This window comes from Otolemur garnettii, unplaced genomic scaffold, assembly GCF_000181295.1.
Source record: "Otolemur garnettii isolate 467f Iridium unplaced genomic scaffold, OtoGar3 scaffold00006, whole genome shotgun sequence".
Lineage (NCBI taxonomy): Eukaryota > Metazoa > Chordata > Mammalia > Primates > Galagidae > Otolemur > Otolemur garnettii.
The window spans coordinates 1,780,093-1,796,474 of NW_003852401.1; the positions used below are offsets into that span (position 1 = coordinate 1,780,093).

Below are 16,382 nucleotides of genomic sequence, written 5' to 3' on the forward strand. Positions count from 1 at the left end.
TTTGTCTTTTTGTTACTGGCTTATTTCACTTAGAATAATATCCTAAAGGCTTATCCGTGTTATAACATGTATCAGAATTTCCTGAATTCTATGGTTTTTATATACTATATTTTATCTGTTCATCTACTGATGGACACTTGAATTGTTTCCACATTTTAGCTATTCTAAATAATGTTGCTATGAACATAGTTGTACAAACCTCTGATGCCTTGCTTCATTTTTATTGGCAATATACCAGAAGTGGAATTACTAAATTGTATGGTAACTCTCTTTTTAATTTTTTGAGGAATCACCATGTTGTTTTCCACAGCAGTTGTGTATTGTTCTTGACTAGCATATTATGTATATGTCTGCTAGTTCTAGTTTTTTCATTACTGAAAGTGACACATTGGAATATTCATCTATTATTGTAGAACTTTCTAGTTCTTAAATTTATCAATTTTGCTTCATATACATATAGTAGAAACTCCATAATTCACCACTTACAGTTGACTGTGACAAACTAGTCCACATATGGAGATGGTCAGCATAAGGAACTAGTCCTGCCTTTCTGATACTTTCATGGTACATGTCTAGTCTATGAAAATAGGTCAACTTGAGGTGGTCAGCTTTGGAGGTACTGTATTTAGATGATCAGTTATGAGGTACATAAATGTTTATAATTGTTCTATCTTACTGTACTGAAGCTTTTATTGAGATACGTGTATATATGTGTGTGTGTGTGTATGTGTATTCTTTTTTTGACTTAATGTTTATTTTGTTTGATACATAGGTACACTTGATCTCTTTTGGTTGGTATTTTAATGGAATGTGCTTCTCTTAAATGTCTTTGGATCTTAAATGAGTCTTTTGTAGACAGCACATAGCTGGATTATGTTTTTACATCTTGTCAATCTCTCTCTTTAATTGGAGAGTTTAATCTGTTTACATTTAAAGTAATCACTGATACTATTTTGCTATTTTCTATATGACTTTTTGTTCCTCATTTTCTGCATTAGCGTCTTGTGTTTAGTTGACTTTTTGCAGTGAAATGTTTAAATTCCTTTCTTAATTTCCTTTTGAAAAATATTATAGCTATTTTTCTTTGTGGCTACCATGAGGATTTCATTTAATATCCTAAAATTGTAACACTCTAATGTGAATGTATATGTTTAACTTTAGTTAGTATACAAAAACTCTGTATTAAAATTATAGTATCTCTTTCAGTAATTGATGTTACAAAATAGTGTCTTTATATACTCTGGGCCCCCAAACACAAAGTATATAAAGATACTAATATTTTAAATGTGTTAGTTTTATAAATTATGTAGAAAACAAAATGTGAAGTTACAAACCAAAGGTACAGTAACACTACTTTTTAGACTAATTATTTTTTTTAGAAGTAAAAAGCAGAGTTATAAACCACTGTTACGATATTACTAGATATATTTATTATTATTGAGGTCTTTACTTCTTCATATGGCTTTGGATTACTATCTAGAGTCCTTTCATTTCACCTTGCAAGATTCTTTTAGCCTTTCTTACAGGGCAAGTCTGGTAGTAATGGGCTCCTTCAGCTTTTATCTGGGAATATCTTCCTCACTGCTTACAGAGATTCTGCATCTCTGTCTTTTCTTACGTTAGATTGTAATGTTGCTCCATGTGGGTCTCTTTTACTCTATCTTTGTGAACTTCGTTGAGCTTTTTGGGGATCCTTATTGTCTTTGATTAAATTTAGGATGTTTTCAGCCATTGTGTCCTCAAAGATTCACTCTGCTCTTTTCTCTCTCTCTTTTCTTTTTTTTTTTTTTCTTTCCATCTTAAGTAATAAAAATTTATTGAGAATTCCTGGGTTAATAGTTATCATCTCCCAACTTTGAGGGAGGAAAAAGCACTAGGAAATCACTGAGAAATAACACACTGTCCCAGCACCCCTGGCCAACACAAGGAGGAAAGCCATTCCTCAGAAAAAGGAGTGGTCGTCAGTCTTCTTTAGTTCAAGAGTGGCAGTGAGGCCAGTGTGGGTGCAGGGGACTATCACATGATATTGGGGGTGAGGTGGGAGTATGTTGGACCTCTAGCTGGCTCCTCGAAAATTGGGGAAGAGATCCACTTGCTATAGGGGGTGGACTTCTTGGTTCTCTGCTCATTTTTTACCCTTGATGAGGCTGTCACTTGCCCGGGTGAAACTTTTATTCTATAAGTTCAGCACAAGGTTGTCAGCAGTGAGATAGGTATGATTCTGTGATGCAGCAATCATCTTGGAGATGTTTTGGGCTGCCCGGATCTTGCAAAGTTTGATGTAGCTAGGGTTCTTTCTCAGTGCTTCCCCAAGGTGGGAGCAGAATAGGGTTAAGGGTTCACACAAGGGCACGTCTCATCCCTGGCCCTATCATTATCACTCCCTGGCTCCAGGCCTTCTCTGGGCTGTCAGATCCAAGGTTACGCTCAGATGTTTCATACCAGCCTTACTTTGGGCCCCACCTGTAGGCCTCCCTGCAGGCTGCTGCCAGGTCTCCTTGCTCTTCTGAGGCTGCTACATGTATTTGTTGACCCACTTCTTGGTGCCTTACAAGTGTATCAGGCTCTCTTCACTTTTTCTTCATGTCCTTAAACTAGATAATTTCTATGTCCTTTCTTCAAGGTCACTGATTCCTTCTATCAGCTTACATCTGCCTTTGAATTCATCTAGTGAATCCTTTCATTTCAGTTATTGTACTTAAAATTTTTTTTTCATTTCTTTTTAGGTTTTCTACCTCTTTAATGTCTTTGTCTAGTAGATCTTCCATCAAGTATTTTCTAAGGATGGTTTCTATTAACTTTTTTTTTCTTTGAATGGGCCATACTTTTCTCTTTATTCGTATGCCTTGTGATTTTGTTGTTGTTGAGAATTGGGCATTGGTAACTCTAGAAATCAGATTCACCCCTTTCTGAGGGTTTTCTGTTGTTTTTGGTTTTTGGGTTGGTGCAGGGTGTCTTTGTGCCAGAAACCAGCCTTAGGTGTATACTTAGGGTCTTCTCAGGTTTTTTTGGAGCCTATGCTTTTCCCTGGGAATGCATATTCATTTTCTAATTTTCCTTGGTTATACAATTGCTTGAATGTTTTGTCTGGCTTCAAAAAGAGGAAGAAAAAAGTGAGGAGAAGAAAAAAATGAGGAGAGTGAAATGGGCATTGGTCCTTTAAATTCTCTGGAAATCACTTCAGCTGGAGAGATAGGGTCTTGCAACAATGGGTGTAGGTGCAGTAACAGTGGCTGCCTTAGGATGGGCTCAGTGGCTCACATCTATAATCCTAGCACTCTGGGAGGTCGAGGCAGGTAGATAGTTTGAGCTCAAGAGTTAAAGATTAATCTGAGTAACAGGAAGACCTAGTCTCTACTAAAAATAGAAAAACTATTTTTTCCAGATCTTTAAAGTATGCCAGTAGTGTTTTAATAGGGATTGCATTAAAACTAGATTGCTCTGGGTAGTATTTAACAATGTTGATTTTTCCCAGCCATGAGCATGGTATGTTTTTCTATTTGTTAACATCTTCAGCTATCTGTTTTCTCAGAGTTTCATAGTTCTCTTTATAGAGATCGTTCTTGTCCTTTGTTAGGTAAATTCCCAAATATTTCATCTTCTTTGGCACTCTATTCCTATAAAAGGAATAGAGTCCTTGACTGTTTTTTCATTTTGACTATTGTTGGTATATATAAAAGCTACTGATTTGTGAGTATTGATTTTGTGTCCTGAGATGCTGCTGTATTCCTTGATAACTTCTAAGAGTTTTGTAGTTGAGTCTCTGGGGTTTTCCAGGTATAAAATCATATCATCGTCGAAGAGTGAAAGTTTGATCTCATATGACCCTGTTAAATACCCTCGATCACCTTCTCTTGCCTGATTGTGATGGCTAAGATTTTCATTACAGTGTTAAAAAGCAGTGGAGACAATGGGCAACCTTGTCTGGTTCCTGATTTGAGTGGAAATGTTTTCAATTTTACTCCATTCATTACGATATTGGCTGTGGAATCAGAAAAAACTCGAATAGCTAAGACATTACTCAGAAATAAAAACAAATCAGGAGGAATCACACACCTGACTATACTATAAATCTATAGTGATCAAAACAGCATGGTACTGGCACAAAAGTGGAGAGGCAGGGGTATGGAACAGAATAGAGAACCAGGAGACCCAGACACTTATTGTCATTTGATATTTGATAAGCCTATCAAAAACATAAATTGGGGAAAGATTCCCTATTTAATAAATGGTGAACTGGGTGAACTGGCTGACAACCTGTAGAAGACTAAAACTGGACCCACACTTTTCACCATTAACAAAAATTGACTCTCACTGGATAAAAGATTTAAACTTGAGACATGAAACTATAAAGATTCTTGGAGAAAGTTAAGGGGAAACACTTGAAGAAATTGGCCTGGGAGAATATTTTATGAGAAGGACCCCCTGGACAATTGAAGCAACACCAAATATACATTACTGGGATCTGATCAAACTAAGAAGCTTCTGCACAGCCACAAACACAGTAAATAAAGCAAGAAGACAGCCCTCAGAATGGGAGAATATATTTGCAGGTTATGTTTCTGACAGAGGTTTAATAACCAGAATCCACAGAGAACTCACTTATTAATAAGAAAAGAACAAGTGATCCCATTTAATGTGGGCAAGAGACTTGAACAGAAGCTTCTCTGAAGAAGACAGGCTCATGACCTACAGACACATGAAAAAATGCTCAACATTTTTAATCATTAGAAAAATGCAAATCAAAACCACTTTGAGATATCATCTAACTCTTGTAAGAGAAGCCCACATAACAAAATCCCCAAACTACAGATGCTGGCATGGATTTGGAGAAAAGAGAACACTTCTGCACTACTGGTGAATGCAAGCTAATTCGTTCCTTTTGGAAAGATGTTTGGAGGATGCTTGGGGAACTAAAAGTACACCTGCTGTTTAATCCTGCAATTCCTCTACTAGATGTATATCCAAAAGACCAAAAATCACTTTAGAACAAAGATATTTGTACCAGAATGTTTAGTGCAGCCCAATTCATAATTGCCAAGTCATGGAAGAAGCCTAGGTGCCCATTGACCCATGAATGGATTAATTCCCCATGGAATATTATGCACCCTTAAGAAAGATGGAGACTTTACCTCTTTTATGTTTATGTGGATGGAGCTGGAACATATTCTTCTTAGTAAAGTTTCTGAAGAATGGAAGAAAAAGTATATAATCACCCACACTTTCATATCAAAGATAAAACACAACTATAGCCCAGGATTGAAGGAGGAAAGAGGAGAGGAATGGAATGGAAGAGGAGGGGAGAGGTTGGATGGAGGGAGGGTAAACGGTGGGACCACACCTATGGTGCATATTACAAGGGTACATGTCAAATCAATTAAGTGTAGAGTGTAAATGTCTTAACACAATAATTAAGTAAGTGAGGTGAAGGCTATGTTAACCGGTTTGATGTAAGCATTCCAAATTGTATATAAAATCAGCACATTGTACCCCATAAATGCATTAATGTATACATGATTTATGTATTTATGACTTAATAAAAAGTAAAATAAATAAAAATAGAAAAACTAGCTGGGCATTGTGACAGGTGCCTATAGTCCCAACTACTCAGGAGGCCAAAGCAAGAGGATTGGTCAAACCCAAGAATTTGAAGTTGCTTTGAGTCTATGATGCCACAGCACTCTAGCCAGGGCAACAGACTGAGACTCTGTCTCAAAAAACAAAACAAAACAAAAAACAATGGCTGCCTGCCTCTTTGCCCTTCTGTGATCAGAGCCAGCGATCAGTAATCAGTCACTAGAGAACAGATCTCTGATATTTATAGGTCAGGATCCTTTTTGCCTACTCCTGCAACTCAGAGCAAGTTGTTACAGTAGCATCGTGCATGGCTGCCTGCCCTGGGCTTAGGGGCTGGTAACTACTACTGTGCTAAGAGATGAAATTGATAAAAATTAGCCTCAGTTTACAGTCCAGGCCTTCCCTTGGAAGTCGCAAGCTTTTTGACGACTCTAGAGTTCCAAAATAGTGACATCAGACAGATTTTGCTAATGGACAGATTCCTGGTGCTTTCTACTCAGCCATCTTCCCAGAATCCTCTCTAGTTCTTGAGCCTTTAGGGAATTTATTGGCAAATTGGTTCTCTACTTGCCCTGCTACCTGCTTAGAATTCAATTTTTCTCAGGTCTGCTAAGCCTTTTCCTACTTTTTTGGTCAGCTTTTGGTTGTCAAATTTGTGTTCTTATTCTTTTTTATTTTTATTTTTTTTTCCCATTTTCTCTGGCCTTGTGGATTTATACATTTATTAAAAGGCATAACTGTTCATTGTTTTAGTGGGGTTTTGGAAGGGAGTGAAAATAGGTGACTGTGTGCAGTCTTTATCTGGGAGTCTGATCTTTTTATATTCTCTTGTCTCCTTCAACTAGATTGTGAACTCCTTGTTTTAGCTTGAGTGAGGGATATAACTCCCTCTCAGCAGCTAACTTATATCATAATATGTTGTTTAACTTGTTAAGTAAGGGAGTGATGCTAAGTGATTGATGTGTTTAACATATTGATAAGCATTCTAATACCAAGGCAATTATTAATTTAGTGTTCCCTGAGAGTAAGCATTTATATATCTCAGTTCCATTTATGCATATTGAGGATGATTGATATTCTCATTACTAACGGGCATTAAGTTAATGCTTTATAGTATGAAAATGTTCTCATTATGTTTGTGGCTTATTATCCTAACTTCATGTATGTTTCATTTCACCAGGGATTTCTTAGGGTTATTATCACTTGACAGTAGAAATGAAGATGGAAAATGAGAAAAAGCCATTTGTGATATTTGTTTCCCTCCCTTTCCTTCCTTATTAATGAAACACTAATCAAATTTTTCCTAATCAGATGTAATGCTTTCTAGTGGCCCATATAAATTAGTTCTTTAATGTTTTATTTAAAATAATGTGTAAAGCTCAACCTAGACACTAAATAAAAATGAATGCTTTGATGTTTTATGTTCCAGGCTCAGTCAGGGTACAAAAGTGTATCTGTTAAAAGTATATCTTATCTTTCCAGTCCTAACAGGGGCTTTACTGAAATGCACTGTATGAGTGGCCACTCCAATTTTGTATCTTGTGTATGCATCATACCCTCAAGTGACATGTACCCTCATGGACTTATTGCCACTGGAGGAAATGACCACAATATTTGCATTTTTTCCCTGGACAGTCCAGTGCCACTTTATATTCTAAAAGGTCACAAAAATACTGGTGAGTATTATTGCACTTTGGTGTTTTTCTATTTGAAGAAGTTTCATCTCTTTGAAAGTAGAATTCATATATCTATTTTCCCAAGTTTTTATTACTTTGTTTTACCTGTGGCTGTGGCCCAAAAGTGGAAACCTTTTTGGGTCATCTTAGTTCTGTAAATTCTCTGTTACAAGTTACAATGATCGGTGAAGATTGACATACTTTATAAATATATATATATATATATATATATGAAGTAAAGTGTTCAGATATAAAAGGATGAGACTGTATAATTTTAATATACTTCGTGATTTTGGTTTTCAATTGTTTTGTATAGTGAACTCATTTACTCGTGAAAACTAAAAGTATTTCTTTATCTTTTGGTTATTGTATCTGTTTTTATGTAGCAAATTGAAGACCCAAAAGGCCTTTAGTATCATTATTGAAAAGTATTTAATATTTTTCAGTATGATGTTCTGTGATCTGTATATAATCCTGATTCTGTGATAATTCTGAATTGTATGTGGCTTAATAGCTGTTCATTATGACTTAATTAATGGTGTGGGATGTGTACATTTTAAATATATCTGGAATAGTTGGGGACATATTCCATAAATAGTTTAAACTTAATTCCTTTGAAAATTTGTAAAATGTTTGCATGTGTGTATATGTGTTTGTGTGTGTAAAATCTTCAGAGTGGTAACAGATTTTTAAGTTTTTGTTATAGAAATCTTCAAATGTATACAAAAGTGGAAACATTATTTTACAATGAGTTATTAAAGAAGCATATATGATAGAATAATATAATAATCCCTTATACTCAAGTATTTAATCTTCAAGGATTATCTAATATATAGCCTATTTTGTTTCATCTTCTCCCACTCCTTCTACATTATTTGAAAGGAAATTCCTAATACTTCATTTGTAACTAATGTATTTCAATATGTATCTCTAAAACAGGAGTTGGCAAAAATGTTCTTTTTTTTTTTTTTGAGACGGAGCCTCAAGCTATCCCCCTGGGTAGAGTGCCATGGCATCACAGCTCACAGCAACCTCCAACTCCCGGGCTCAAGTGAGTCTCCTGCCTCAGCCTCCCAAGTAGCTGGGACTACAGGTGCCCGCCACAACCCCTGGCCATTTTTTTGGTTGCAGCCATCGTTGTTTGGCGGGCCAGGCTGGGGATTCGAACTTGCCACCTTAGGTGTATATGGCTGGCGCCTTAGCCGCTTGAGCCACTGGCGCCTAGCCCAAACATTTTCTTTTAAAGGATCTCATAGTGACTATTTTAGGACTTTCAGGCCATGTGGTTGCTAGCATAAGTACTCTGTCATTACAGTGCAAAAGCAGCCATAGACCATGAGTAAATGAATGAGCATGTCTGTGTTTCAATAAAACTTTATTTGTTAATGCTGAAATTTGAATTTCATGTAATTTTCATATGTCAAGAAATATTCTTTTGATTTTTTTCTCAACCATTTAAAATGTACAAACAATTCTTTGTGAGGTTTATAAAAACAGGTGGCCACAAACATCAGTTTGCTGACCCTTCCTCTAAAAGATTTTTTCTGAAAAAGAATAACCATAATATTATTCCACCTAAAGTAGAACAAAAACTGATTTCTTATTACCAACTATCCAGTGAATGCTCTAATTTACTCAGTTGTCTCATAAATCTTTTTATTTTATAGTTGAATTGTGACCCAAAGTCCACATGTCTTTCCAACTATGAATTCCTTTTCTTTTTTTACTCTTACTATTTGAAACAAAAATATTTTACCTATAGCATTTCCCACAGTCTGAATTTTGCTGATGAAAGCCTTGTTGTTTCCCTAAACTTGTTCTTCAGATACCTGGATTCCTTTTAAGCTGTTAGCTTGACATAGAAGCTTAGAAAATTTATAGTCAAGTTTTGAATTTTTCTAGGTGGTATACTTTCTGTTATATCACATTAAGAATTAAGAAACACATATCTTTTTGTGATGTTAAGATTGATCAGTGGGTTCAAGTATACCAGCCATTTATTATAAAGTTCTCATCAACCTTTTATATATTGGTAATTTTTAGCGTCTATTGAGATAATCGCTACCTATATCCAGTATTTCATTAAAATTTGCAAAATGATTGTACTTTAATTGTACCATTGTTTCTGCATTTAATCCCTAGCATTTTTCTGTATAGATCTTTTCATGTCAACTCATTGGTTACCATGTGGGTCACATTACACATTTTACATGCTATTCTTATTTCCTTTTATCCTGCTTTCTTTTCTGCTTATTTTTATATTTTTATCTTATTATATTGCATATAGTAGTGAAAGTCACTTAAAATGTTTCTGTAACAAGCTGGGTGTGGTGGCTTATCCCTGTAATCACAGAACTTGGAAGGTTGAGGCTAGAGGATTATCTGACTATGGAGTTCTGAGATTAATTTTGGCAACATAGCGAGACCCCCATCTCTACAAAAAAATTTAAAAAAACTTTAGCCAGGTGCAGTGGTGAGGGTCTGTAGTCTTAGCTGTTCAGGAAACAGAAGTGGAAAGGCAGGAGGATAGCATGAGCCTAGGAGTTTGAGCCTGCATTGAGCTATGATCATGCCACTGCACTCTACTCTGGGCAACAGAGCAAAACCCTGCCCCCCCCCCCCAAGAAAATTCTGAGATGAAATTGGGAGTTAATAAGGAGAATGTTAATTTAAGGTATATATAGTTTTTTAGTTGTATTCTTATCAAAGCAAAAGATTATTTTTTCTAAAGTCAATGATCCCCTTTTTCCTCATTTTCATAGTTTTCTTTGTAACTACAGTTAATTTTTTGCTTATGTTGCAAAAGGCCTATGAAATGTTTATTACTTGTAAAAAAATTTTAATTAACATATAATGTGTGTCAGAATAGACTAGGTTATGGTATAGTAACAAATGATTCCAAGATTTCAATTCATAATACAAATGCATTTGTCATTTGTCCTACATGTTCAGCTTAAATTAGTAAGGGACCTTTCCTCATCACATTTTCTCAGGGACCCATTTTGATGGGGGATTTTGCTGTATTTGAGGTTGTAGTTGTTGTATCACCAAAAGGGCAGCATGGTTAATAATACACTGGCTTTTATATGACTCTGCCTGAAAGTGTTAGCTACCATTTCCTCTACTGACTAATGTAGAATCATAGCTGTACCAGACTTCAAATAGAGAGAAGGCAGAGTACCATCCTCCTGTGTGTCCGAAAAAAGAGAGCTACCATAATGTGTGCCTTCTAGTTACCAATTATTGGGTTTTATCAAACAATCCAAAGGTCTCATTCAGTTATAGCTTCAGTCTCAGTATTGAGAATCTCTGGATGATGCTTGGTATTGTAAACATCAGGGAGGTGTGATGCGTAGGTGTTTCTGTATCAGGTCCAGGTATGGTTCTTCTTACGTTCAGAGATCTGCAGGCTAAAAACACAAGTTACCTGTTATCCAGACACAGAGTACAATTATGAAAAGGAATGGGATAGTGAAAGCAAACACTACCATTCAGGAAAGGAAATGGTATAAAATAGCAGTTTCTTATCTATAGCCATTTGGAAATCCAAATGAGTGACTGTTTTAAGGAAATCCTACTTTGAGAGTAGAGATATTTTTGTGTTAGTTTGGTCTCGGGAAAGACATTCCCGGTCATGGTTTCTTAATGGCTCTGCTTTGACTCTGTGGGATACTCTTCCTTTCCTAAGATAATTTTTTATATTTATAATTTTTAGCCTGCATAATTTTATATTAACAGATAATAAGATAATTAATCATTTCATTACTATTGACTGTTGAGCTTGACTCTAGTTTTTTTGTCATTTTAATGAAAGTGAACCTAAATATTTATAAGCAGCATTTTAAAATTATTTGCATTATCTTATTATAGTTTCTTAGTCTATTTTCTGATTATAGACGAGGAATATCTCTGTGATCAAATAGCTTGTAAGTGACACAGCTAGACCTTGTACCCAGGCAGCAGTCTGGCACCAGAGTATGCGCTGTTTTTTTTTTTTTTTTTAGATAAAGTCTTATTTTGATGCCCCTGGTAGTGCCCCAGCATCCTGGCGCCCAGCAACCTCACATTCCTGGGCTTAAGCTATCCTCTTGCCTCAGCCTCCCAAGTAGCTGAGACTACAGGCACCTGCCACAATGCCCAGCTAATTTTAGAGACAGGGTCTTACCCGATCAGGGTGGTCTCGAACCCATGAGCTCAAGCAGTCCACCTGCCTTGGCCTCCCAGAGTGCTGGATTACAGGCATGAGCCACCTGCCTTGGCTTCCCCGAGTGTTGGGATTACAGGCATGAGCCCCTGTGCCTACCCCAGAGTCTGCTCTTGACTGCTGCATGTTTTTCCATGTTAACTCCACTGAGTTAAGCCTTAATTAGTTAAGAGACTGTCACTTCATGAAGTGTTGCTAAAATTGCAGTGCTTTAATAACTTGCAAAATTGAGCCTTTTTTCTATGATAGTGTGTTAACTAATGATTTTTTTTCTTGTAGTTTGTAGTCTTTCATCAGGAAAATTTGGGACATTACTTAGTGGCTCGTGGGACACCACTGCTAAAGTCTGGCTAAATGACAAATGCATGATGACCTTGCAGGTATGGTACTATGTGAATGTTCTAGATAATAATTCAATTTAACAATTTTGTTGCGATTTAAATTGATAACCCATTTTACTTATAGGGTCATACAGCTGCAGTATGGGCAGTAAAGATCTTACCTGAGCAGGGCTTAATGTTGACAGGATCAGCAGATAAGACTATTAAACTATGGAAGGCTGGAAGATGTGAGAGGACATTTTCAGGTAATATCAGGGTAGACAACTTTTATAATATCATTGCTTGTGATTTATTCAGAGAAATTTTTCTCAAAAGTTTGGAAGCTTGAAAATGTTATTTGAAAAACATTAGTATTTGAGCCCCTTAACTTGGGTGAATGAAATTTTCCTGTCAGTATTTAATGTTTTTAGAAGATACAGTGAGACCATTCATAAAACAACTAGGTGTAAACAAATGAAGAGCTGTATGATAAGCTATAAGATGTGTATACGCTTCTATATATTATACATATATGTAATTTGTGGTATGCAGTTATAGTTTTGGTTGTCATTTTTACACAGTCTGAAACTTTCTAGCATAAACCTACTGACAGTAGGTCAGCATAATACCTACACTGATGGATCTGCTAATACTAATATCACTGATTTATTTGTGTGATACTTATATTTTTGTGTGAATTTTTTTTTTCTCTTAGACAGTCTCACTTTGTCCCCCTCAGTAGAATGCCTGGTGTCATAGCTCATAGCAGCCTTGGGCTCAAGCAATTCTCCTGCCTCAGCCTCCCTGGTAGCTAGGACTACAGGCACCTGCCACAACTCCCAGCTATTTTTAAAGATGGGGGTCTCACTCTAGCTCAGGCTGGTCTGGAACTTGTGACTTCAGGTGATTGTGCCCACCTCAGCCTCCCAGAGTGAGCCACTGTGCCCAGCCTAGGATTACTTTTGTGCAAATTTTTTTTTTTTGAGACAGAATCTCACTATGTTGCCTTTGGTAGAGTGCCCTGGCTTCACAGCTTACAACAACTTTTGAACTCTTGGGCTTAAGCGATTCTCCCGCCTCAGCCTCCCAAGTAGCTGGGACTATACGCAGCCACCACAACGCCCGGCCATTTTTTGTTGCAGTTGTATTGTTGTTTAGCTGGCCCGGGCTAGGTATGAACCCTCCAGCTTTGGTGTATGTGGCTGACACTGTAACCACTGTGCTATGGGCACTGAGCCTTTTATGTGAATTTTTATTGTTGTTTTTTCCTCTTTTTAATTTTCATCTTAGAAGTTGATTGCCATCCTGGATAATATGCAAAAAAATTCCCTTGTGCAGATAAGAGTATCTGTTGATGGAAAATGGATAATGAGGGTGGTTCCTGTGCCTCAGTGAGTAGGGCGCCAGCCCCATATACCAAGAGTGGCGGGTTCAAACCCGGCTGCAGCCAAACTGCAACAACAAAAAATATAGCCAGGTGTTGTGGTGGGTGCCTATAGTCCCAGTTACTCGGGAGACTGAGGCAAGAGAATCAGCTAAGCCCAAGAGGTTGCTGTGAGCTGTGTGACGACGCCATGGCACTCTACTGAGGGCGACAAAGTTGAGACTCTGTCTCTTAAAAAAAAAAAAGAAAAGAAAGAAAATAGATAATGAGTTATAACTAAGCATCCCTTTATTTCTGCTTCAATATTTACTGTACATGCATCAAGTCATTATTAGTCTGTGAAAGCTAATCTAAATCAACAGATATTGAGCAAGAGAAAGTTTTGACTTTTGATCTTCATTAGATCACAAGCTACAGAGACTACTTTGTTCTTATATTTATAGGATATTTATTCTTTGTTATATATTTTTGCTTTATTTGTATTGCGTACATTATGAATTAACTCTTGTTATTGGGGAAGAAAAATTGAAAATTTGCCAACTGAAAATGGAGAGTTGTTTGGGTCAAAATATTATTTCTTTAAGGTTTTAGGAAACAATTTGGAGAAGATAGGTTGGGTATAAAATAACTTCCCAAGACTAGTGCTAGAAAATATTGATAAAATAAAATATAAATTTTGGTTACAAGGATTTTTACAGGAAAAAATAAAAGAGGCTGGGTATGGCTATTCACACCTGTAATTCTAGCACTCTGGGAGGCTGAGGTGAGAGAATTGCCTGAGCTCAGGAGTTTGAGATTTGAGACCAACCTCAGCAAGAGTGAGACCTTGTCTCAAAAAAAAAAAGGTTTAGGCATTGTGGTGGCACCAGCAGTCCCAGCTACTTGGGAGGCTGAGGCAAGAGGATTGCTTGAGTTTGAGGTTGCTATGAACTAGGATGCCAGGGAATTCTACCTAAGGTGACAGACTGAGTGAGACTCCATTTCACTTCAAAACTTGAAGATCAGTTTTGACTATTCACTGATACATTTTATATTGTTGGTAAAATATATAGAGCCATCAACCACATGATCATTTTCTTTAATGTATGATTCTTTTTTTTAATCCAGGGCATGAAGACTGTGTAAGAGGTTTGGCAATTTTGAGTGAAACAGAGTTTCTTTCCTGTGCAAATGATGCTAGTATTAGAAGGTGGCAAATCACTGGCGAATGTCTTGAAGTATATTATGGACATACAAATTATATTTATAGCATATCTGTCTTTCCAAATTGTAGAGGTAAGATTATCTTGTGCTATATATTTAAAATTTTGTACTGAGCATTATCCCATCTCCTTCTTGAGATAGAGGAGAGCTAATTACTTAAATCACATTACTATCTGTGACTTGAATAATTTAGTGACTTTGTTGCATAAGTATCTGTTTCCTAATGGAGAAACTTGTATGGCCATCTTTATATTATTTCTGATGTCACGTTCTTAGGTATCTAAAGACAGGCTTTGTATTACTTATTGGCACAAGGTATGTGATGTAGATGTGAAATAAATTTAAACATTTGATTTTTGTAGTTGTGTATAAGTGACAAATATATACAATTTAAAACTAACTTTAAAACTTTTGGCTTAAAAGTCAGTATATCTGTCTAGAAAGATGGTGTGTATAAATATACTTAATTTTTTGTAGTCAAACTAACTTGTCCTGTGTTGATTAATTTTAGATTTTGTGACAACAGCAGAAGACAGATCTCTGAGAATCTGGAAACATGGAGAATGTGCTCAAACAATTCGACTTCCAGCTCAGTCTATATGGTGTTGCTGTGTCCTAGACAATGGTGACATTGTGGTTGGTGCAAGGTATTTATGTTCTGGATAATAAGTAAATACTATTTATGTACCTGGGCCTTTGGTGGGTATAAAAGACTAGAGAGATAAACTGTAAGGAATTTCAAGAGAATTGGGAGACTATGCACATTTCTATTACTAAAAAAATAATGGTAAGGGTAACAGATTTTATACTAGTGATACATGATGTATTATACCATTATTGTACTGTAAGTTGTGTAGTCAAGACATTGAATGCAAAGGAAATTAAAGAAGGGAGAGATTGATGTGGGAAAACTTTCTGGACAAGAAAAAATTTGAATTGGATTATAGAAGATAATAAGAAAGGAAATGATTTTTTTTTTATCAAAGGAAACTGTATATTTCTTCATGGGAATGAAGGAAAATGGTTTGGAGGACTTATGCTGAGGAATGATGAACACTACAGTGGAGCCTAACCATGGAGGATGTTGAATGCTAGCCATGTTTTAGATTCGTTGCTTGGGGTTAAGGCGCTATAGCTTTTAAGCAGGAAATAAGCAAAATTGGTGAATTATTAAATTAGGTCATTAAATATGAAATGTCTGATTTTAAATCAAAAGTTTAGTTTATTATATCTCAAACAAGAAGCATTACAATTAACTGAAGTATGTACCTAAACTATCAACACAGTTTTTCCTTCTTAATGGTGGCTTGTTTATGCCCACAGTGAAGAAACTTGAAGAGTGAGTGGTGATGAAATTCTGAAAGGTGTTTTCCACAACTTGTTAAGAATTGAATATTTTTCCTTCCAAGAAGTTGGTCCAAAACCTGGAAGAAGTGGTAGTCAGTGCAAGGTCTGGTGAATACAGTGGATGACAAAGAGTCTCCATGTCCAACTTCTATAGTTGGAGCAGTGTTGTTTGCGTGGCAGCATTGTCTTGCAAGAGGATTGGCCTTCCTCTGCCTTGATTACAAGCATCTTCATGTCATCCATTTGGTTGCAGTAGATATCTGCTATAATCGGTTATCTAGGTTTCATTAAGCTGTACTGGATAATACTAGCACTGGACCACAAAACACACCATTAGCTTTTTTTGATGAATATTGAGTTTCTGACTATGTTTTGCATTTCATCTTTATCCAGCCATTGTGCCAAATGCTTGCAACTGTCAAAAAGGATCTATTTTTCAAACATATAACAATATAGTATAGAAAAAAAATAGTGTAGAAATGGTTCACCTTTGTGTAATGACAGCAAAGAAAGGCAAACTTCAAGATGATCTTTCCTGACACTCGTTTAATTCACATGGAACCCATCTGTACAGCTCTTTACCTTGCAGATTTGTTTCAAATTGTCCAATATTGTTGGAGTAATGACATCAAACCTTGCTGTTAATTCATGTTTAGGTTGAGATGGATTTG

At 36.3% G+C, this 16,382-nt stretch overlaps 1 protein-coding gene across 1 annotated transcript in view; it reads left to right on the forward strand.

Annotated features, from left to right (window-relative positions):
- Positions 1-16,382, forward strand: part of PLAA (phospholipase A2 activating protein) — a 43,854-nt gene that overhangs the window by 7,599 nt on the left and 19,873 nt on the right. The window contains exons 2-6 of the mRNA XM_023508880.1: positions 7,060-7,253; positions 11,737-11,837; positions 11,923-12,043; positions 14,269-14,436; positions 14,876-15,011. Coding sequence (XP_023364648.1) covers positions 7,060-7,253; positions 11,737-11,837; positions 11,923-12,043; positions 14,269-14,436; positions 14,876-15,011 — 720 coding nt within the window. The remainder of the gene's footprint in view (positions 1-7,059; positions 7,254-11,736; positions 11,838-11,922; positions 12,044-14,268; positions 14,437-14,875; positions 15,012-16,382) is intronic.